At 31.4% G+C, this 23710-nt stretch overlaps 2 protein-coding genes across 2 annotated transcripts; both read right to left on the reverse strand.

Moving 5' to 3' along the window:
• Positions 1 to 3316: 3316 nt before the first annotated feature.
• Positions 3317 to 22052, reverse strand: LOC131841932 (multidrug resistance protein homolog 49-like). Its single transcript, XM_059190333.1, has 26 exons — positions 21929 to 22052; positions 20013 to 20058; positions 18991 to 19187; positions 17805 to 17949; positions 16856 to 16956; positions 16271 to 16442; positions 14755 to 14879; positions 14160 to 14355; positions 13313 to 13537; positions 12772 to 12958; positions 12418 to 12560; positions 11874 to 12082; positions 11612 to 11706; positions 10990 to 11163; positions 10244 to 10359; positions 9732 to 9872; positions 9239 to 9421; positions 8775 to 8978; positions 8392 to 8521; positions 8114 to 8309; positions 7534 to 7696; positions 6801 to 6995; positions 5388 to 5597; positions 4812 to 4958; positions 4187 to 4295; positions 3317 to 3593 (listed from the first exon to the last, which is right to left on the reverse strand). The coding sequence occupies exons 1-26, from the start codon at positions 21955 to 21957 to the stop codon at positions 3505 to 3507; spliced, it is 3927 nt and encodes a 1308-aa protein (XP_059046316.1). The 5' UTR covers positions 21958 to 22052; the 3' UTR covers positions 3317 to 3504.
• Positions 5863 to 6270, reverse strand: LOC131841941 (NADH dehydrogenase [ubiquinone] 1 beta subcomplex subunit 7-like). The gene has a single exon (XM_059190346.1). It carries the CDS (start codon positions 6240 to 6242, stop codon positions 5928 to 5930), a length of 315 nt encoding a protein of 104 aa, XP_059046329.1. The 5' UTR covers positions 6243 to 6270; the 3' UTR covers positions 5863 to 5927.
• Positions 22053 to 23710: the final 1658 nt, after the last annotated feature.

Consider the following 23710-nt stretch of genomic DNA (forward strand, 5'->3'; position numbering starts at 1 on the left):
TTCGTATTGATCGATATGACGTAATTTCAAATATCACTTGCCAAATATAGTAGAGTAAGTATTTTAAAAACATTACTAGATTTATGTATACTACTAGGTTTAAAAGTAGCGACGTTTGTTTTTTTTGTTATATATTATATTGCAGGTTGTTTATGTTTGTATAGTTCGGATTTTATTCAATATTATTTTATGATATTAAGTTTATATTATTAACAGAAATTAAAATATGTATAATATTTTTGTTGTAAATATCAGTTAAATTAATATTTTATTGTGACATGGCTATTGAGTAATTTCTCAAATTGTTTTACTTTAGACTGAAATGTATACAATTCGCTCCAAACAGTTTTATTTCTAGAAGTTTCTAATTGGACAGAAAGACTTTATTCCATCAAGGTAAAATCGATCCCTCTAGAAATATGGGTACTGACTATCCCATCCAGGATTACAATGGTGAAGGATATTTTTTATTATTACATTACAAGAATTTTTTAAAGTAGGTCTACTAGCTTAAAGGACGTCAAAGGTTCATTTGTACATTCCAAAATTACTATTTGTTTATACTGTTACATTTTGACTTTCGGCAGCATTCCAACTACAATTTTCGCAAGTATAATTAATAATAATGTAATTATTGCAAGAAAATATAACAATATTTCTAACAGTCATTACACATTTAATTAAAATCAATTTCTTTATAAACTAAGTAGAAAGGAATCTCATTAATTTGTAACATCTATTTCTTGTAGATATAATGAAATTTGTATCTGATTAATAATATTTGTTTCATATCACTTAATTGTGAAACCCACGGCATGCGAGATATATTCGCAATTTATGGGATTTTTTTATTCTTGCTTGTTTTAATTCTAAACGCTTAAAACTACTTTTGGCGTAGATTTTATTTTGTACCTGATAGTGGATATCCACCAAAATTATACTGTGAAAACGTGTCACTGAAATATAAGAACTAGGATTTTTTTGGGTGGTTGCTGAAAAAAATAGTTGGTAGAGTATTGTGATATTTTAGTGGCGTATGAAGTAAAAAGTAGGGTTGTTATGGTATGCTCTTGAGTAATCATCTTCCTACCCTAATCCCGTAATTAATTGGGTTTGGGGGTATGTTGGGTATATATTTTCATCCGTATATCGGGATTTAGTTGTAAATTTATAAAACAGACTATCTATCGTTGTATAATGTAAACCCTCCTTGGGAACGGTTTAGTTGGTTATTAGAACAACGGTTGATGACAATCAACGGTATGTATGGAAGAATAGGGATGAAAGGAACTAGTTAGTAAATATATGAAGTTGTTTGGTGAAAGGGTTAATGGGAACACTGCAGTCGTGGAGGGGGCTATTAGCATATTGTATGGCCTTATTTTAGAACCGGAGAGCTTACTAGAGTAGGATAGCCCTGATGTCCCATCTGCTCTTGAGTATATATTATACTTGAATTTGGTATACTTTATTATGGTGTTTGTAATATTTAAACATGTATTATCTCAAAAGACGAGCGGTGTCAATTGAGGTGCTTGTCAGAATTGATACATTTTTGGGTTTTTATTCATTAATATTTTGTTTTTATTAACATTTTAACAATCTATTATAATTTGCTCTCTGCAATGCAAAAGATATAGTGTAGTATAAAAATATATCAATTAACTGAACTTTTTATTTTGGTTTGTAAACAGCTAAAACAGATACATATGTTTTTCATATTGAGTTCTTGATAGAACAGTACAGTCTGATATAATTTAATGCTTTGTATAAGGTTTGTCTTTTATGTCAATTAGTCATTTTGTAACTACATACATAATATATAGGTAAATGTTCATTCTAATATCGTAACGTATATAGGTATTAATCGGAAGTTTGCAATCGTGTTCTTTCATTAATTTATTTTCTATTTGATAGATCTCTAGTGATAAAGACAAATTCGATCCTGTACTTGTTTTCAAAGTTTAATATACCTATAAAATATGATTAATGTTAATAAATTAATTAATTCTTGGACGTATGTACACAGAAAGTTATTTGTTTTCACATGAACAACTTTAACTATTGCCCATTCTATTATAAAAATAATTAACTTCGTACACATGATTAAATTAATATGGAACAGGACAAATAGAAAATAAATAAATGAACATAGCATTACTTAGAAATAGGTCTATAATTTGTAATTTATACTTATCAGTGAAAACAGAATTCATTTTTTAATCGCTTTAACCAAATATACATTTGTAAAAGTTTCTACACACGTTCCTACATTTGATGACGATATCGGAGCGGGGTTTTCGCCCTAGATTGCTTAGATGCCTTGTGTGCTTGCTTGTTTGAGTGCTTGTGTAGACTCTTTGATCAGATTTTACCATTTTTAATAGTATGTGAGTGTATAACACTTTTTTTGCCAAATATTTTAATATAAGTACCTGATGTCTGATTATAATTGATAAATATGGTATTTCTAGAGATCTAGTTGTTAAATTAAGCTATAAAACAGACGGTAATTGTTCAGAACTACGCGTACTTTATTAATATTAATTGTAACGCGCCAGTAATTTGTGACAAATATCGTGTGGGCTCTCGTGGCACAAATAGGTTGATATACTTGTTTTTCTCAGATATTGTGCTAATTAAGGCTTAAGGTAATCTATAAGGATGCTTTGGAATCGATACCAATACTTAAAGGTTGTAATGAATAACTCACGCAATTACGAGTGATGTAATTTAATAATAGTTTTTTTTTCCGATTTTGCTGCATGATGTAATAGTTTTATTGTCTAGTAAAATAGAGTAAATGTGTCACTTCAAACTTATTCGGAAATAATTCTGATGTATGCATAAATAAATGTTGATTAAAATTCCAAATGATATTTTATTAAACGAACAATTAAAATGTAATACGATACACGTATGTATATAAGATAAAATCGCAGAATATATATCAATGTAAAAGAACCGAAAACTTTCCATAGATTTCCAAGCCTATGTAGTGCTATATAGAAACTATATGGGCTATTTAATAGTGGTAGATACAATCTTATCTAAATGGTAACTTATGGTTACAATCTATTTCTTCTATTACTTCTATTAATCTTCTATTTTCATGTTTATTTCTTACTTAAACTTAAGGTGCCAAAGTTACTATTGCCCTATCCCGAATTAATTTACTTAAGCTAAACATAATCTTACCTATGTTAAATTTGTAATAAATAAAATAAAACTCAATCGGATAATTGGTGTAATTTATTCGAATAAAAAAGTAACATTGATACGAACATCTTATAAACTAATATTAATATATTTATATATGTAAGTGTACCTACCTAATAATGCTGATATAATGTTACTATTACTTAATGAAGTAAGACAATATCACAACTTATATTCTACTTAAATTGACATAATAATAATATCTACCTGAATAGTTGACTTTTACATTAATAGAGACAGGTGAATATTTGGTATTTCAGCTTTTTTATTATGGTTAAAAATATTCTATGCAACGTGTTGGCCTTTGCACATTTTCCAGTAGACTCCCTTCATGCCGACCAGCTCGGTATGTGTGCCGCGCTCCACGATTTTACCTGCACCAGATTATATATTACGTTATGTACCCACACTTAATTTATATAGGTACATGGGGTCAATTAGTGTAAAATAAAAATTGTGTTATAATTAAATTATTATAGGAATTTCACAATGTATTGGTACTCCTATAAAGCCTTATTTTTAGTAATTATTAAAGAGAGGTACAGATGTTTTTTGCCGATTTCATCCTTTTCTGCTTTTCTATTCCAAATCCAAATACAAACAAATTTCAAGGATTAATATAACCATAGGAATATTCATGACTAGTTGACTTAATTATCGCATTTAAATATTTAACTACAAGAATGATTAACTTTTAGAATTAATCATTCTTATAACTATAAGAACATATAATTATTATTAAATACATATTAATTTAGAATGAGTGACTTATTTATTGTTTCCACCTGTACCTTCGGAATATTATAAGTATTGCGTAGGTATAGGTGGAAACAATAAATGAAACCACTAAAAATATCATAAGGTGAATTATGATAAACAGTATGTGTCGGTGTACCTCTATATCAAATATGATTTAAAACGCCCAGCTGTTCAAGGATGTTTGAAAATGATTATAAAATTCACTTACCACTTTCAACAACACAGATCACATCTGAATCTTTGATGGTAGATAGACGGTGTGCAATTGTAATGCACGTGCGACCTTGAGCTGCTTTCTCCAAAGCCTCTGTCACGGCCTGGAATAGAAATTATAAATATATATACTAGATCACCCCGCAAACGTTTGCCATGTAAATTAAAATCTCTATTAAAAAATTAGGCATGATGATAGAAGGGCGAAAATTTGGCTAATTCATAATAATCTAAAAATATTAAGTAAATAAATTAAAAAAATATATTTAGGGGTGGACAACTCATATTGCTTAGGGGTATGAAATTCTAATGACAATAAAATTACTTATTCTTTTAATAAATTAAATAAATTTACTCAGACTAATAAAAATGCTTATATAAATTGCAGTAGGCATTCAAAGACAGATAAATAGATTATTTTCATTTAAATGCTCAAATACGAATATTATTAGACTTCAAATAATGTTATTATTTATATTTTTCCTATTCCTATTTACATTAAGGGGTTTCTGTAAATTAAGGTAGTCATAGTGTACAATATATACCTATATATTGTATTTAGGTTCTATAGTAATTAATTTTTTATTATTTATATTATTATGGTTCATTTTTGTACGTACCCTTTCACTGTTGGCATCCAACGCTGATGTGGCTTCATCCAGCAACAATAAACGAGGTGATCTTATTAGAGCTCTCGCGATACACACTCGTTGCTTCTGTCCTCCAGACAATTGAGCACCACTCGAGCCCAAATTTGTGTCGTAGCCCTAATAAAGAATTTATTTTACTTTAACAAATAAACTAGCGAACCAGACAGATGGCGTGCCAGAAAAGCAGCGCCATCTAATAGCCTATTGTTTTTTATTAGTTTGTGTTATATTCTCAAATCTATTGAATATACTCACAAAATTTTGTAAGAATCGGTCAAGCCGTTTCAGTAGTGTTTTGTTACAAACACTGTGATATGAGAATTTCGTGTATTAGATTAATTTTCTTTTCCCGTGTTCAAGAGAGAACGACTTGTACCATTTTCTTGTTCTCTAATATTTAAAAGAATATGCTTATGTAGCGATAATTTTGAATAAAAAAATCTCAGAACGATGAAGTTGTAAGCACCCAGACGACGCCTGCGCCACTGACTAGTGTTAAATATACCTGAATCCTAATTATGGCTTGACATTTTAATTCGGAATTACCTTTGGCAAGGAGACGATGAAGCTATGTATATTAGCGGCTTTGGCAGCAGCGATAATCTCGTGCATAGTGACTCTCCTGTTGTTGTCTCCATACGCGATGTTATCGGCGAGTGTTCGATCAAACAGCACCGGCTCCTGTTGTACTACGCCCAGTTGCCGCCGCAGACGAGGCAGGGTCAGTCCGGTGCGTGTATCGCGTTCGTCCAGTTCCTAGTATTCGTTAATTTATTAGTTACAGGAACCAGGACTAAGCAAACGCTACATTTTTGGGAACATAATCCTACATTAATGACCTATAGATTGAGGATAGGTACCTGCGAACTCCGATTGGGGTATAATTAGCACAGAATATCTCATTAAAAACAATATGACTGTATGACTGCCTAATAATGTAATGTCGGTTTTCAGTCAATAATAATGAGACCAGCAATTTAATGTTAAATATGTCTATAGTCAAATATTACGAGTTAAATGTTAGTATTTTAAATTAAAAATGCATCTATATTTATAATCTTAAGTTTCAGAATCTATACAGTAATTTCACTCGTCTTCACACTCGTTTAACCTAAGTTTTCTTTCTCGTAATCTCTTCTCTCTCTCAAATTCCTTCATTCTAAGAACGTAGTCTTGATGTTCGCAACTTATATATGCATGCTTTTCATGAGCACAACGATATATTAAAGGCATTTTCTTGTATCGACAAACATGATAATCCAGTAACAAATGGGCACAATAATCACGAAATTTTGGCGGTATACGGGCAGATATCAAGTCTTCTTCGCAGGCAACCATCTTTCTTTCCATCCTTTTATATCCAAAGCCTACGTTTGGATCGAATGTCGGGTCATCACCCATTTTGAGGTCAATATTTCTAATATTCCATCTGCCCCATTTTTGGGAATAAATTTAATATTGTGTCAGTTATTTAAATAAATCTTAATATAATGAATTATCTATATACATATATTTAACTATTGTATTACTACTCAATTCAAATTAAATGGCCCTATATTTTCGGACTGTATTTATATGCCGACGCTAATAAAGTTGTCAAATGTTTGAATAATTGTTTGTTTTATTATTTATTTATCATTTTTGGAAAGAGTGATTTTGTCCAAGAAGACTTTAGGCTAGGTAATTATACTTTTTGGCGGATAAATTTATTATCTCCTGTACAATGTGATGGTAAATCTGAATCATGTAATATGTATTTCTTTAATTATTATAAAAGGTATCTACTACCGCGTCTGTATGAATATCTGTAAAAGGACTGAACAGATTATTATATAGTTTCCATCTATCAACAAAGTGACTTAGGAAAGGTTTAAATGAATAATGTAGTGTCATAACACCCCTTAAAAGCCGCGGTGGTTTGCTGTTAAAATAAGTGTAATAATTAAAAAGTGTACATACTATACAACCCGTGTCAGGATCGTAGAATCTTTGCATAAGCTGTAGAACTGTAGATTTGCCGCACCCTGAAGCCCCGACCAGTGCGACGGTTTTTCCGGCTTCCACTTTCAGCTCGAGTCCTCGAAGAACGCGATGATGCGGAGCCGTCGGGTAACTAAATTCTACGTCCTTGAAGCTGAAGCTGCCACTCGCAATCTGCCAGATTATCTCAATATTAATATAAACAAAGACATCATTTTTTGTGTATATTCGTTTATTAGGTTTATTCAGAAGTGTACCAACTATTCTTTTATATTTCGCCTAAATTATTTAATACTCTCTGGGGATATTAGAATATAGATAATTAAAACGTTTGCCAATCCAAATTTTATTAATTATACAAGATAGGTATCATTGTATAATGCAATTTGATAAAACATACTCAATTATTTTGTTACGTAAATGGAAACACGTTCATATGTATTTGTAGTAGTTATTGTATAATTTACCAGGTGATTAAGTAAATTATTTTGTGTAATGTGATGATTGGGTATGAATTTGCCCTGTGGAATAAGTAAGATTTAACAGCAGGTAGATATAGGGTATTACAGAATATTATATTATATTCTGTGAAACCCGCCTATTGTATACACTATCAATAACTTCAAATAATGTGGTAGTAAATGTGAACTTAATGGAAAGTATCAAGGTCACTCGCCCCTTGAAAATTTATAGAAAATTTAAATTAACTAACCCAGTCTTTCTTGTCCCTGACTCCGTTTTCAGTCCTGACCTTAGGCTGTCTGTTGATAACCGAAAGGATTCTGGCACCACACGCTTTAGCTGAATTAAAGCTTGGTGCATATACTAACGACTGGCCCAACATATATGCTCCATACATTATAGCTTCATTAACCCTGACAAACAAAATTATTATTAATTAATAAATGTATATGCATATCAATAATTGAAACTCAATAAACAGGTTTTAACACAAATAATTTTATGGTAAATAAAATTATTTACCACTCTCGACATTTCAATGGGATATACTATTTCATTTGCATTTTGTTAAAATAATGTAATCAGTGTCCGTAACCCAAACAGGCCATTCACAAGTAGCACCCGTTCACAAGTATGACGGATGAGCCAGCCATCATTGCACGAATCACTTTCGTATTTATAATATTAGTTATACATCAGGTGTTCTTGCATAAGTCAGCAAATTATTATGGGTTTTATATTATATGGATATGGCAAATAAAACGTATACAAAAATTATACAAGTTTTAACTCCACGAGAGCGAAATAACAATAAATAGAATAATACTTACAGTAGTACAGTCTTGTACTCGACACCTTCCCTCGCAACAAGCACTGCACCATAGACTGTGGCACTGCAAAATGACAGGAATGGCACATAAGTTCCTAAGCCCAATACTAGACCTCGCCAACGGGTTTTCCTGCTGACGGCTACGCACGAGTCGTCCAATGCCTCTTTGAACTTTTCCAGGAAAACATGCTCTACACCTGTGGAGAACACAATTAGTCTTAAAACTTAAATCTTCATGTTGTGATAATGTTCAAGTACTAATAATGTATCAATTAATACCTAGACTTTGCACTGTTCTAATGCTTATAACAGCTTCGGTGGCAACAGTAGTAGCTGTTTCCATGGCTTCGCGTTCGTTAGATTGAGACTTTTGGGATACTATTCCTTCTAACCATATACTGCCTACCATCTGTAAGAAAGATACATTTGTGACTGCACATTCTGACTTTCAGATTAATGTAAAAAACGATTTAATATTTTAATATATCGGTTATAGGTTAATATCCTCATCTAATTTACAGGTAACCCTTTAAAATGGAAGGTGAAATCAACTTGAAAGTTATAGCCAATACAATAATATACGTCAGATATATCTACTTAAAAAAAATATATTTGTGTGCATCGTCAAGACTTAATTTCGTTAAAGACAAAATGAAACTTACAAGAGGCAAGAAAGCCGTCCCAACCAACGTAAGTTTCCAGTTGAAGCTGATAGCCATAATGAATCCAACAACAACGGAGCTCAAGCCCTGAAGAATCAGTCCTATGCGCAGTCCTGTGGCGCCTTGTACTTCAGCAGCATCACCGCTAAGACGGGAGCATAACGCTCCAACGGCATTGGTCGTTTTGTCGAAGAACCCGATCTCCTAATTATATAGACCAAAATATTTACATATTGCGTATTATTACATTGCTGTCAAAGGAAAGTGTAAAAATAAAAGGGCTTACTTGGGTTTTAATTAATGGAAATGAGTAAAAAGGCATAAAAATGACGAGAAAGGTCTTATAGACCATGATCGAAAATCTGAACCAACTATATAAGAAAATTGTAATCAAGATGTTCAATGCCAAAATGGATTCGAAATTGGATAGGTATGCTGTACTGCGGCTACATATTATACAATACCTGACTCAAAAGTGCAGCGAAGTATTGATACCGAAGGCGCGTGGTCATCTTTAGGCCTGCGTAAGTGAACGTTGTACCTTGTAGGCACATGGCGATGCCGGCCACTGCCGCTATTACAACAAACAATCCCGAATACAGATCCGCTTGGTAGATTATTTCAGCACTATCACTCTGCGCGAATATCTGCAAGAAAAAGAAAAGTTTTTTATTTCAGTACCCAGCCGCTATACTTACGACAGATATGCAATATGAAGTAGTAGTAGAAGTAGAGATATTTCCGTCATTCTTGTGAATGACCGGTTTGGTATATTTAAATCCAAAGTGGCATTGAATGTGCATTTATGTTTCATTTCCATAATAGAAATTGACACGCAAAGTTTTTCTTTGTCGTACAATTGCGCTCTTATCACGCAGACTCCTGAGTATATTAATCAGTACGTATTATCTAATATAAACAAAATAAATGTATAATAGTTGTACAAAAATAACTTACACCACTGGTATAACCAAAGAGAAGTGCAAATACTGGAAAACAAGCGCCTTGCAGGAAGGCGGCTATCGAGCCCACCGTTAGCAACAGCCATTCTGGCCCGTTCAGTTTCAAAAGCTGCCAATCGCTTATAGATTTCACTTCCTAGAAAGAATCACATTAAAATACTTTCCAAAGAAATACAGTATATGTATTTTTATGATCGCTTTCTTTCTATAGATAAGTAAGCTTTAAATTTTTGAATTAGTAGACTGACAATGACAAATATATGTATTTACAAATTATAAATTCAATTACATTTACCTTATGAACATAACAAATAGAAAGTTGTGTAAATATAATACAATATATTTTAATTAATAATTGGTAATACATATAGTATTATATATTTTTAAATTTAGAGATCAATTATACTATAATACTGCGATAAGCATTAATAGAGCAAAATTATATATGTACTCATCACTCAATGACCCGTGATCACTTGTATTAACCTATTGTAATGAATAACTCACATCGTCTTCGTCTTTTTCCGGTTCTTCTTCAAAATCAGCGTTGTACACGAAGTTCTGTAAGCCGGTGGACATGACGGAGCTGATTGAACCGCGTGGTGTCATCCAATCGTGCGATTCTGATAAGAACACATAAATTTATAATGAATAAATAATATCCACAAATACATGGCTAAATAGGCCAGTGTGGAAAAAACTTTTTGTGCCCATATATATCTCTGTATGATGATGGAAGAGATGACAAGCTAAAACCACAGATAACATAATATTATATACTAAAACTAATCCGAGAGAGGGTGACGGGTTCGTTTCTTGTTACTCTGGGTTTAACTAACGAATTTGAATGTGGTTCTTACTAATATATTTTAGCACGTTTTTCATAACTTTAGATATTTGTTTTAATAATAATATATCAGGACAATCAAACAACGCCATAAAGTCACAGGCTAAGCAAAGCTTGTGTTGTGGGTACTAGACAATTGATATAAATACTTATTTTTTGTCTTGTAAATATATACATAACATATATAAAAAACAATCAGATCGATACAAACAATCATACTTATGATGTTTGCAACGTTCGAGGAATAAAACCCGCTACTATCGGAAGTAAGATGGTGTGCTATAATATAGACTACCGAGGCCGAGGTGTTTTATTCGAATCAATTCATAAAAGTATAAAGTACTATAGATATTCCGAATACCACGAATGTGAAGTCACAGAATCTGCTAGGTTTAAATAAACCTACCCCTTTTCAGTGAGTGGTGTCTGTGCACTCTTCTATTGGATCGTCGCTTAACATCGTGACGAGGTGCAATAGGCACTTCCGCTACTTCTTCTCCAGCGGTCTCTTCAGGCAAGGTCTCTATGACATCTGGCTCTTGGTTATCATTGCCAGTAGTTACAAGCTTGAAGTAAAATCCTGTAATAAAACATATATTTAATTAAATTTATAAATACAAGTGATAATGTAAGTGTAACTTCAAACTTCTTTTAGAGGCGACAAAGCGCACGTGGCACCCCTAATGGTTCATAAGCTACAGTAACCGTTTACCATTATACGAGCCGTATGTGTGTTAGGTGGCAAGTCAATATAAAAAGAATGCAGAAATACCACATTTCATTTTATATTATTTTTTACAAATCTATATCCAAAGATCTAATTAATTTCGAAGATTATGTGGAATATATAATAGGACATTATATTTTTTTCATACACTACTCAAATTAATTCAAACAGATATACTTTTGAATACAAATATTTGTTTTGTATTGCGGGTATTGAAATAGCAACCATAGAATTTATTACTCGTACTAGTTTTTTGGTTGGTAAACCACTGTCTACTAGACAGGGTTTAATTATGTCATACCTTTTGCTTTCATGAGTTCATCGTGTGTGCCACTTTCGACTATGCATCCTTGATCCATGCAAATGATTCGGTCGGCGTTGACAATTGTAGATAGTCTAGGAATAAAGTAAAAGTCGATTACTATTTTCCTACTAAATATACCTATCACATTTAGTAGGTATATTTGTATTTTCTATGTACTGACTAAAAACAAATTATTTCACCCCATAAACGAAATACATAACAATAACATACTGTTGAACCTAATGAAGTTAACATTTACCTGTGAGAGACAATAATAGTTGTTCTTCCTACACTAGCCCTGTCCAAAGCTGCTTGTACTTGTCTCTCTGAATGAGGATCTAAAGCGGATGTGGCTTCATCTAACAGCAATACAGCCGGTTCGCGTATCAAAGATCTGGCAATGGCAATACGTTGTTTCTGCCCACCAGAAAGAGAAGCACCACGTTCTCCGATCACTGTGTCATATCCCTGTCAACAATTATATTTATTTATTATATAAAAATACTGTCGCGAATTTTGTAGCGTACGAGGATAATTCTACATCGATAAAAAAAAATGTTAGTTACATATTTGAAAAAATAATAAAATATTTTTCCAGTATTTTATGCAGTAATATGTGCAATATTATGTAGTGACACATAATTTAAACATTTTTTATAGGTAACATAATAAGATGAATATTTTTAAAATATGAAAAATAAGTTATTTAAGACTTTTTGGCGTGACTATGCAACAGTAAATCTATGTATAGGTAAACATGACATTATGTCATTGTGTAGATAATTATTTGTAATTATACTAACGTTAGTCAAATGAGTAATGAAGTCATGAGCATATGCCATTTCAGCTACCCTTTGAACCTCTTCTCGGGTGGCTTCAGGACAACCTATAGCAATGTTTTCGTGAATTGTTCCCCTGAATAATACTGGTTCTTGACCTACCACACCTGAAAAATTGTTTTGTAATTCGTTATTATACCTGCCATTAATAATTCTAAAAATTTTAAATATTAACTTATATACTTTTTAATAGTTATTTTCTTTTATCTAATTGTAACGATTGCTAATGAGACATACCTAAATACGCATACCTCATATATGTGTGAATGCTTTGATGATCTAGCGGTTCAACACAACACAAATATTTTAATAACGTACCTAGTGAAGATCTCAGCCAACTTAAGTTTAGATTTTTTACATCTTTTCCATCAAGTTTAACGGCGCCTGAGTGTGGATCGTATAATCTCTGGAGTAGCTGTAATATAGTTGATTTTCCGCAGCCAGATGAACCAACTAAAGCAACACATTCTCCTGCCTTGATGTGAAGCGAAAATCCTTTCAGAATCTGGAATAATTATATTTTCTTTTGTTCTATTCATATAACAAAATCAATACACAATATATACAAATTATCAATTTTTATTTTGCTTAAAGTTACATCGTCGCTTATACGTAAGTAGTAACATAAAAATCTCATGTTCATGTGACGACTGTGGTAACTTCCTGTGACTTCATTAACTTATTATGTACAAATCCATCAATTTCCCTGTTATATCTTCCTTTATTATATTATATATACTCAATAGAGTATAGAGGGATAATAATCCCTTTCAATACAAAACGATGTTCGTAAAGCCTGCTTGTTCAAAATAAACGTGGGAGAGGAGAACTCCGTGAAATATTTCAGATTCATACTTACTTTAACATCAGGTCGTGATGGATAATTAAAGTAGACATCGTCTAATGATATTTCCCCTATAACACGACGAGGGGCAGATCCTTTTTTGGAAAGACTGTCTATTTTGGGTATCCTGTCCAGAATATGAAAAATACTGGCAGCCGCTCCACGGGCTGAAGCAAATACCTCGGCATGCGGAACGCAAAATGTAATTGATTGTGTCGCCATGTATACGCTGTACATGATCTGTGAACAATAAATATAATTATAATAATAAAAACATTTATTCAGCATTACATCAGTATTATTAACCACAATAACATTACTATACAACTTAAAAGCAAAAACATACTCGTGACGCTGAATGCTAACACTGCTCCCACTCAGCATTTATACTGTAGTATACATTATACCATAGCGCTGTTTTCAGTGATGCCACCAGATACGAGATACAAGTAGGTACAAAAAAATTACGATTAAGATCACTTTATAAAAATATAATAATTTATATATTATTATGAAAAAGCGTGGCGTATACTATTTGGATAAACTATGAGCATTCTAATAACTATATTAATATTATAAATATGAAAGTCTTCCTGTCAGTTTGTGACCTTTTAAACCACAGAACTAATTTAATCTATTTTATAGACATACAATATACATGCCACTTTCATGTAAATAATATCTTCATGTAAGAAATAGCGATGAAAATTTGTAAAGAAAATAATAATAACTCAAGTGGGATATAGTACTGATCTGATTAATGCTTTAGTATTATTAATTCAACACAAATGAATTAGGGAACACCAGCCTGTAGTTAATAAATAAAGTACTTATCGAGTGGGTAAATGAGCTTATAACTTACACTGAAAATTACTCCAACCACATATATCCTGTCATCTATATCTTTATCCTTGTCTTGTATGACCAGCCTGGTTCCATAGGTAAGTCCTATAGCATTCAGTGAGTAAGTAAGAACCCAGTTGAAACCTGTTCCGAGACCAGTGTAAAGGCCTCGTTTACGTCCATAACGCTCTGCAGGCTCCAACAACCTTCTGTATCTGTTGATAAGTTTTATTATGAAAATGCAACGTAGTAAATAAGTTAACATGATATTATAAAACTACTAGCTGACCCCGCAAACGTTGTTTTGCCATATAACTTAAAATCGCTATTAAAAAATAGGAGTTGGTGATAGAATGGTGAAATTTTAGGGTTGTATGTATTTTTAATGCCATATTATAATAAATTGGCCAAAATATTAGGGGTGGATAACCCTTATAACTTAGGGAAATTAAAAATGGTAAGCGATTCTCAGACCTACTGAACATATATTTAAAAATCGGTTAAGCCGTTTTGGAGGAGTACGGTAATATTGTGACACGAGAATTTTATCTATAAGATATATTAAGAACGATTCTTGTTCCTATATAATAATAATACCAATAAAATAAAAATACCTTTCAATTTCTTTGCTCTCCCCACCAAAAGCAACAATGGTCCTAACAGACTTAAGCACCTGTTCAGCTTGTTTACCAGCCTGACTGTACGATTCCATTTCTCTGATGGAAGAATTTATTTGATACTGAAAAAGAATAGTATATTATTTTTATTACATTAATTAAGTTGAGCTATAATATATTTCAATATATTTACTTACAACACAAATTATAATCTATGTGCTGGAGATAATTTATTTGTTGGTAATAAATTATTTGTGTCTATCAGCAATCTTAAATGGCAGATGTATTCAGAATTTCCGCGACGTATTTATTTCAAACTAGCTGTGCCCGTGGTTTCGAGGAAATTTATAGCTTAGGTATATATTATACTGATAATATAAGCTACATTCGGTAAAGTTTTATCAAAATTCAGTAGTTTTAGCAAAAGAGTAACAAACATCCATCCATACTTACAATGTTTCGCGGTTATAATATTAATACGATGGTAGAAAAATAAATGGTACAACATATATACTATACCTACTTATTGTTTTATACTTTACAAGTATTGTACACTGTAGTAGGGAAAGTTAAGCCAGTTGTTGTCTGATGGTCGATAGTAAGGGTTTATTAAAAAAATATAATAAGAAAGAACTTTAACAGCAATAATCATTACATGTTTTTATTATACCTACATGAGATAATTCTTATTGTAGGAAAATGTTGGAAATACTGATAAGCAGTCCAATCAACTACAACTGTGTAAAAGGTTTTAATCTCTATTTACCAAAACAATAAACACAAAGTTTTATCAAGAGCAATAATCTGTTTAATTGACAATGTACATAAAGATATTGTATTCGCAATTCTCAGAGTTGGAACGTTTTAGAATTTCTAATAGAGCCATTATCTGATTATTATATCACAATGTTATTTATAATTAAATACACAGTATACTACTTACTAGAGGTACTCTGTTTTGATATAAAAAGCTATAAATGATATATTTATATACGAACTTATGTAGTGGCCAGTTTTTCTATTAAATTTAGAACACAATACAGTTTCAAATATTTCTTAATGAAAATTTAGAATCGAATGCACTATAATATAATAATAAACACTTGCCTTCTATATAGAAGAAAGTACATTAAAAAAATACTAATAAAAATACAATAAAAAGTCTCAAAGATTTCATCAATATATATTTAATCAGTCGAAAGTTGAGAGTGACTCGCCGTGGCTTAATAGTTTACTACTCTGAATTACAACCAAGGGGACGTCAGTTCAAATCTGGCCGATACCAATAAAATATCTTTGGATGTCAATTCACATTTCTAAATAACTCTCCATTTAGGTGCCACATTGCGGTGCCAATAAACACAGTGATTAGTAGGCATGCCGAAGTGTTGTTCACCGCATCATCGACATTTGTTTCTGGGATAAAAATCGTGACAATATGTTAATCTATGTAGATGTCACTATTTGTACGTTTTGGTTCGTATTCAATAGCTCCCAACGTGGATGTACTTACTTTAGACAGGATTACAGAAGCTCCTATAGAGAACGGTACAACGGTGATACAAGCGAGAGTCAGTTCCCAGCCAAGAGGAAAAGCGGCACAGATGCAAATGATGGCGGTGCCCACTAAATTTCCAACAACTGACAATTTTTCACCCATGCCTTCCTTCAACTTCATCATGTTACTAAAGAAAATTAGGGGTATTGTTATATTAAAAAACAAATGTGTCTTAAATGTATTAAATTTATCTTACACTAACATAACGTGATAAAACTTTATAAGTAGACACTTATTTACTTTTAGTCTGAGTGTTAATAGAGTGAGTTATGACATACATGAAGAAATTTCATATAAATTTATTTCAGTAACTATAAGAATATAGATATTATATTAGAATACAAAAAAATAGTTTTAATGAATATTCTGTATTGAAGTTTAACAATTTTGCATATGTATATAAAAAAATATATTTTATAACGTTGTAGGTACCAACAAATTTAGGCGAGAATAAACTCGTAGCATTCTTTTTCATAATTTTAATGTTCATAAGGTTCTGGAGATTCTGTTAGATACATGTGTCGTGTATCCAATACTTACTCAGACATTGTAGAAGCCAAGTTAAATTCAGAGTCTGTATCGTACCATGCCATATCTTGGCGAAAAACAGCAGTAAGGAACTGCATTCGTATTCTAGTTATCTAAAAAATATACAAACATGGATAAATCACACTCCGTTTATTTAAAAATAAATTAAAAAAGTAAGTGTAGAAGAGTATATTTTAAGCGTATTTATATTTTGTGGTAGATAGTTATATATTATTACTCAGTAATACTTTTGTATTTTACAGCTGTTGCTTAGTCAAACATGAATTAATAAATATCAGATATTTTTGTATATAGCGTGATACTTCTCGACTCAATCAGTACCAAGGTCTTTAACAATTAAGGCAATTGACTTTATTTACTGTTACGCGTAACCATTGTACTTTGGGACAAAAACTATATAAAGAGACTCACTTATATGTATATACATACCACTTAAAGCAGTAGTCTTTAATTATGATTTCGATTTCTATTAAAGTAAATAATGAAATTCTAAGGTATACTATTATAATTTTTCGTAGGTACTAAAATGATCATGTTACCATGCATTTAGTATGTAGCTTTTTTATTTTTAATTCTCTATTCTTCTGGAGAAATTATGATTAATTTCATGAATACTATTACTGACATATAGCTTGAAGTACCCTTTTTAGATTAATTGCTCAATCCTACTCATATATGCGTAAGTATAAAATTATTTTTTTTTGTACTACTCTAATGTTGGCCGTTACAGCTACACCGGACGTTAGGGGCGAGTGCAGATGGCACTCCAAACCTGCGGAATGACTTGCTGGAGCGGAGCGGCTGAAGGCCAACTCCTGCCTGACGATACGACTTTAGTCTGAGGGCAACACTAGGGGTTCGAACCTCGGCTCAGGTCATCGTAATTTGGCATAAAATTATATTAGTGACAAAATTTTTAAATGATCTTAGTATAGGTTACCTGTCGTAATGCACTCCAGCTCACCAACGCTGTGGACAGCATGCAAAATATGAGCGAGATGGCAATACTTGCGAACATCCCTGCGCACATCGCTTTACCATCATCTACTAATGCCTCTAAATGCTGTTTATAGGTTGCATTCACTCTGAAATATTAAGAACTGGTTGAAATTTACTGGGCTAGAATTTAAACCTTATCGTTACACCACAATAATTACCTTGTATGCTTTAAAATATCGCAGACCTACGATAAAATACCAAATGTTATGTTTCTTTTTAATTAACTAGCCCAATGGTGTACTACTAAGACTTATCCCAAAAAGCCATGAGCTCGAATACTGCAGATACGAAAATGTGCGCAATTTAAATTTCTGGTTGACTCTCTGGTAATCGTAACACCGATAATTAACTAAACTAAAATACGAGACAGCTGTGGGCTTTGACCCTGCCACATTGAATTCAAATATACTCAGCGAATTGGTGACAACCCTCTTACTACCCTATAATATATATATATATATATATATATATATATATATATATATATAACAGGTGTTATGATATATTATTTTTATATATACCACGGTCACATCTAAAATTTATACAGAACATATTGTATTTCGCACATAAAATCTAAACTGAAAAATATTCAATTGTTATATTTTGCCGTGGTCTACTATATATCTACTGGTAAATTGTATACGTCGTATGTACGTCATCAGTACAGAATCTACTCTATTAGTGTACATACTGGTATTTTATCAGTATCGATCAATCGAAACAAGATATAGGTTTGACCCATTTACCTATTGTATGAGATTGCGTAGCACATGGATCTCATTATTAATTAATTATTAAAATATAGCTCTTTATATAAGCTAATCTAATTACTAAGTATTTTGTCTAAAAAATATGTGCATCTTGATGAATAGCCGTAATAAAGTTTAAAAATCATATTTCACTAGGAAAAAAAGAAGATACCTATAAGATTACATGAGAGCAAATCCGAGTATATATCAAGTGTTACTAGTAAAACATTTCTGAATAGTCTACACTTGCGTTCACTACGTTGCGTTCGTTCGTTTTCAGTTATGTCTTCAATATCGGGATTTGATAACTGTTTTTCTTAAAATAAATTTAAATGGACTACACATTTAAAATATTAATAAAAATTAAATTTCACTTACAGTATCTGACCGCCTCCGAACAACCGCGTCAACGGCAAGTAACTCTTGAGACCCTGTTCGTATGTCGTTCTTTCTACAAAAGCAGTGCTCAGCTCTCCGAACTGTACCAAGTTGTACCCCACACCGCCTCCACTGAGGAGTCCGAAAATTACCCCCAGGAAAGTGGCCAGCCGTTCTGTCCATGTCGCGTATCGGAACTGAACAGGAAAATGGTAAAACCCTGAAGAGAGTTATTTAAAATGCCTCGAGACGACACTGTGTACTTCAGGGATATTGAATTCATAGGAGTCATGAGGCATTTAGATATAGAGTTAAATGACAATTTTCTATAAAACTAAACGGCGTATAAGCCGTTTAGTTTTATTATTATATTGCATATTCTTCTGTTACTGTTAAAGCCGAAATGAAATCCAGAAAACGGTACTAGGATAATACATATATTATGCTGTTAGTGGTGGAGGTTTAGATACCCATAAGACTCCATTCAGTTTGCGATAAGATAGTGTTATGTGATATGCCAATGTATTAATTTATAATTAATATTATTTCTTATTTATTCATTGGGGAGACAAAATATTAGATTTAACATTACTTAATTAAAAGTAAATTTATAGACCAAAATGATTGTGTTGTGTTCTATGTAGAACATGAGTCACGTGTGTATAAAAAATAATCAATTCGACCCACCTAATAGAGTAGGTATTACTGCAAATGGCAACTACTTTTATCAAGTTTGACGAATAGATACAGCAACATTATTCATTACATCACACAAGTAAATTATTTGTAATCTTAACTTTAATTTAAATATATTAATGAAGTAATCTGGACTGAATATGGTCATTATATGTCAGTATGATAAACAATAATTTTATTTTATGACATTAAATGATGAATCATTTTGATAAATTTCAATGAATGCCTGTATTCGTATTAATAATATGTATATTGAGTATTATGTACCTATTGAAATAAATAGTACCTACACTGATCATAATATATTTTGAAAAAGCAATACTTACTATTTGAAAAAAAGATATAGGAGGTTCGGTATTTTCAACTGGTTTTCTGTAAATAATAATAGCTTAATTATTGAAAGAATGAAAATAATGTGAAATTGAAAGAAAGTGTATATGGTAGGAGGAATCCCTGTCGGGTAATTTGGTGGTTTAGATTGAAACAGAATTAATTATCATCACGCTTACTAGAATTTACCTAGAACCACAATTTATTCCTAATTTATATGATACTAGCTACTCGCCCCGGCTTCGCACGGGTGTACAAGTATTATATATATATACCTTCCTCTTCAATCACTCCATCTATTAAAAAAACCGCTTCAAAATCCGTAGCGTAGTTTTAAAGATTTAAGCATACATAGGGACGGACAGACAGCAACAGCGACTTTGTTTTATAATATGTAATGATGATTATACGTAGTTATGAGTATGTATACAATATTTATATCAATATTTGATTGTCTAGTCTATCCAGTTCTTGAAAATGTCGTATTGTATATATATTTTTTTATAAATAGTACATTCAAATTAAAATCCAATATATATTTAAATGCTTCCCCTAAATAATTCATAGAAATAACAACAAAATAAAATTATGAATTATTCAATATTTTAGGTTTATGGATAATTATAATGATTCAGAAACACACAATATTATGTGTTTTTTAACGTTGACAGATAATCTAAGTTTACGGGATATATACACTTTTACTGGAAATAAAATGATTATGTATATGTAGATATCATATGTTCTCTAGTTTTAACACTACACAACTTTAATATGTAGAGTATTCAAATGATGTAGTGTCAAAGCCGTAACTTATTTCAATATTTCACCAGGTCACAATATTATTATGTATCATTAATAGATACATTTGTATTCCCATTAGGGAACAGTAATAATGATGTTTAATAAACGAATTGGTATCCAAGTTACATAAATGATGTAGTTTAAAATAATAATTTGGTTTTTTAATGTATATTTGCAGTTTATGTAGTATTTTGGACTAGTTTTAGTCCTTCCTGTCGTTGGTTGGTATAAGTTCTTGTCGCATACTATAAATAATATAATCGACCACGGTAAGTAAATATTTTAAACATAATTGATGACAATAAATAGGTCATGCAATACCTAAATGGTTACCACTATTTCTTACGCCAAATGAAACTGTTATTTTATCCCACACGTAGAATTAAAATGGGAGCAAGTTCTCTCACTTCCAGAATATAAGAATATATTTAGCACTTTGACGCACTTTATAATTTCTCACGCAACCACAACTCAAACTTTCTAGTTAAATATACTTTGTTCAAAAACTTAGTAGTAAATTCTAATTGTTTACTATTTATACCTATGTAAAAAGAAACATTTTAGTTAAAATTAATATTAAAAAAGTATTCAGAAATTTTTGTATTGACTGTAGATCGAGTACATTGCCCAAAATGTACCTGTTTAGTATGACAACAAGATTAACACCATTAACTAAATAAAAAAAAAATATAATTTATACACTTTCATTCAAATTAATTTATTGCTTCAAATACATACACACAAAGACAAAAACATTTAATATAGTAGACAACTAAACTATTTTAAATCCTGTATTATTTTGTTTATTATTATGTACGTATGTGGCATAAAAATATATGAAATTACAATTATGTGTGAACGCACTGAGATTCGCAAATTGCACAATTAAAAAAATAAGCATATAATTTTTAAAATGTTTTTTATAATAAGGCACGAAAGTTAAATAATATGACATCATCAAATAATAAAACAACAACTAAATTATTACTATATTGTAACAAATTGTCGCAATATTTAATAACCTAAATTGTATATTAATGATTACGAGTATGTCGCCTAAGCATTGAAATTAGAAAAATATCGCAGGGCACATTAATAATGTACTTACTTTTTTTCATTTTTTTTTTCAGCCGTCATATTGATGTTAAATTATTTTAATAAAAATAATATTTTTTATTCTCCCGCACACCAGTGAAAACGTGTGCCTCCAATGGAGATCTAAGACGAATTCAGCGACGTGCTGAATCTTTCACGTACTGACTTGAATGCCAGCGTCTTTATCAAATGAATGAGTTATATCATCTTAAATATGTTAGCAGTTACTTGCAGTCTTTAATAACTTTAGTACTTCGTATCAGTATATTACCGTATGTATACAACGACTGCGTATGTTAACTGTGACGCAATTTTACATTTTTTTTTTAAATCGTCTAAAGGAATGTTATTATGAATCGAAAATATTGAGGATTTATTGAGTTCACATATGTATGTATAGACAAACTAAATTGGAGTTTGAACAATACTCTTATAAAAAAAAGACTTAAGCATCACTTAATAATGCTTGTGAAGCGAGCGAGGCACTTTAAATGTTTATTGATCGACGCTTGGTAACGAGACAGTGTAATTTAATTTCAGTACATGTCTGATACCTATGTACAATGTAACATGAATCATATTAGTATAGCCAAATTTGACTTTGACCACATGTTTTACTAAAAACATATGTTAGTAGTCAGTTCATTATTTAACTCGGTGCAGAACAATGAAGAAATATTATGTCATACTATAAGAGAGCATAGTGAGTTAAAAATGTACCATAATTAAGGTGATTTATCAATATATTATTGGGAGTCAATAGAAAGTACCTTCTAAAAGCAAAAATGAGGATTTTAGTGTATATTTCATACCAAATGAGAGCAACGCTCTCTCTTTTGTTACATATTATTTTATAACAAAAGTGAGTTTTTACAATGTTGTTTTTTCTCTATTAATCTGTTTTGTAGCACACAGTTAAACCGTAAATTGCTTAATATTATGTAGAGGATAGACTTTTAATATTTAATACATGTGATCAATGTCTCATAATTTTATTATAATCGTAACTGTACAGCACAACTGTACAGTTACGATTATAATAAGATTATAAAATTCTGTGTGTGTGTTAGTGTCAAAATACTATATTAAATCTGTGTGGTTACAATACTACATTGTGTATGCGTTTATGGGATCTAAACTTGAGCTATGTGATAGATACATTGACGGCCCCGGTGGTCCAGAGATTTAGCACACCGCTTTACTTCCGATGGTCGTGAGTTGGATTATTTGCACGGTAGATACAAACATTTGTATTCATGAGTATGGGTGTTTGTATCGGTCTGGGTGTTTTCTATGTATACAGTAGTAGGGGTACTAGGCCGTCAAATGATAACTTGACGGCTGTGGCTTTTTTCATGTATATAGCCATGGTTGCCACTTATTACTAAGTAGACAATCACCACAGTTACATAAAAAAATGCATACAAATTCTATAAAAGGTAAAGATACAAAAATTATAGTATAAGAAGTCACAGTACTCTAGAGTGACAACTCATCAGAGGTTTCACAAGATGACGTACCTAATGTCCGTAGTGCTTTTCATGGATTTCGGCGGCGTTTATCGCTTACTTCCTGCTCGGCAGTTATCATGCTTCCCATTCTAATTCCCTAAAAGAAACTGCCCATGACGGTGTCATTATTATATAGTACTATAATAGCTCTATAAATGATATAAAGTGTATAAAAATACGACGGGACTAAAAAGTAGAAGGTAAATACGTTTACAAAGGTAGTAATTTCATGTAAAATTTATTGTTAAAAATTTATTATACCTATAATAAAACTGATCATTGTA

The sequence above is a fragment of the Achroia grisella genome, unplaced genomic scaffold (genome assembly GCF_030625045.1).
Source record: "Achroia grisella isolate CSIRO2021 unplaced genomic scaffold, CSIRO_AGI_Agris_v1 utg1064, whole genome shotgun sequence".
In the NCBI taxonomy this organism is placed as follows: domain Eukaryota; kingdom Metazoa; phylum Arthropoda; class Insecta; order Lepidoptera; family Pyralidae; genus Achroia; species Achroia grisella.

What these genes read in the sequence shown, in the direction of transcription:
- LOC131841941 (XM_059190346.1), bottom strand. Translation starts at nt 6,242, where the DNA reads ATGGGTGATGACCCGACATTCGATCCAAACGTAGGCTTTGGATATAAA.
- LOC131841932 (XM_059190333.1), bottom strand. Translation starts at nt 21,957, where the DNA reads ATGACGGCTGAAAAAAAAAATGAAAAAAA. An exon ending in TGGATGCCAACAGTGAAAGG is followed by an intron (nt 4,296 to 4,811) that starts GTACGTACAAAA and finishes TTTCTATTCCAG; the next exon opens with GCCGTGACAGAGGCTTTGGA. An exon ending in GATCTGTGTTGTTGAAAGTG is followed by an intron (nt 3,594 to 4,186) that starts GTAAGTGAATTT and finishes AATCTGGTGCAG; the next exon opens with GTAAAATCGTGGAGCGCGGC.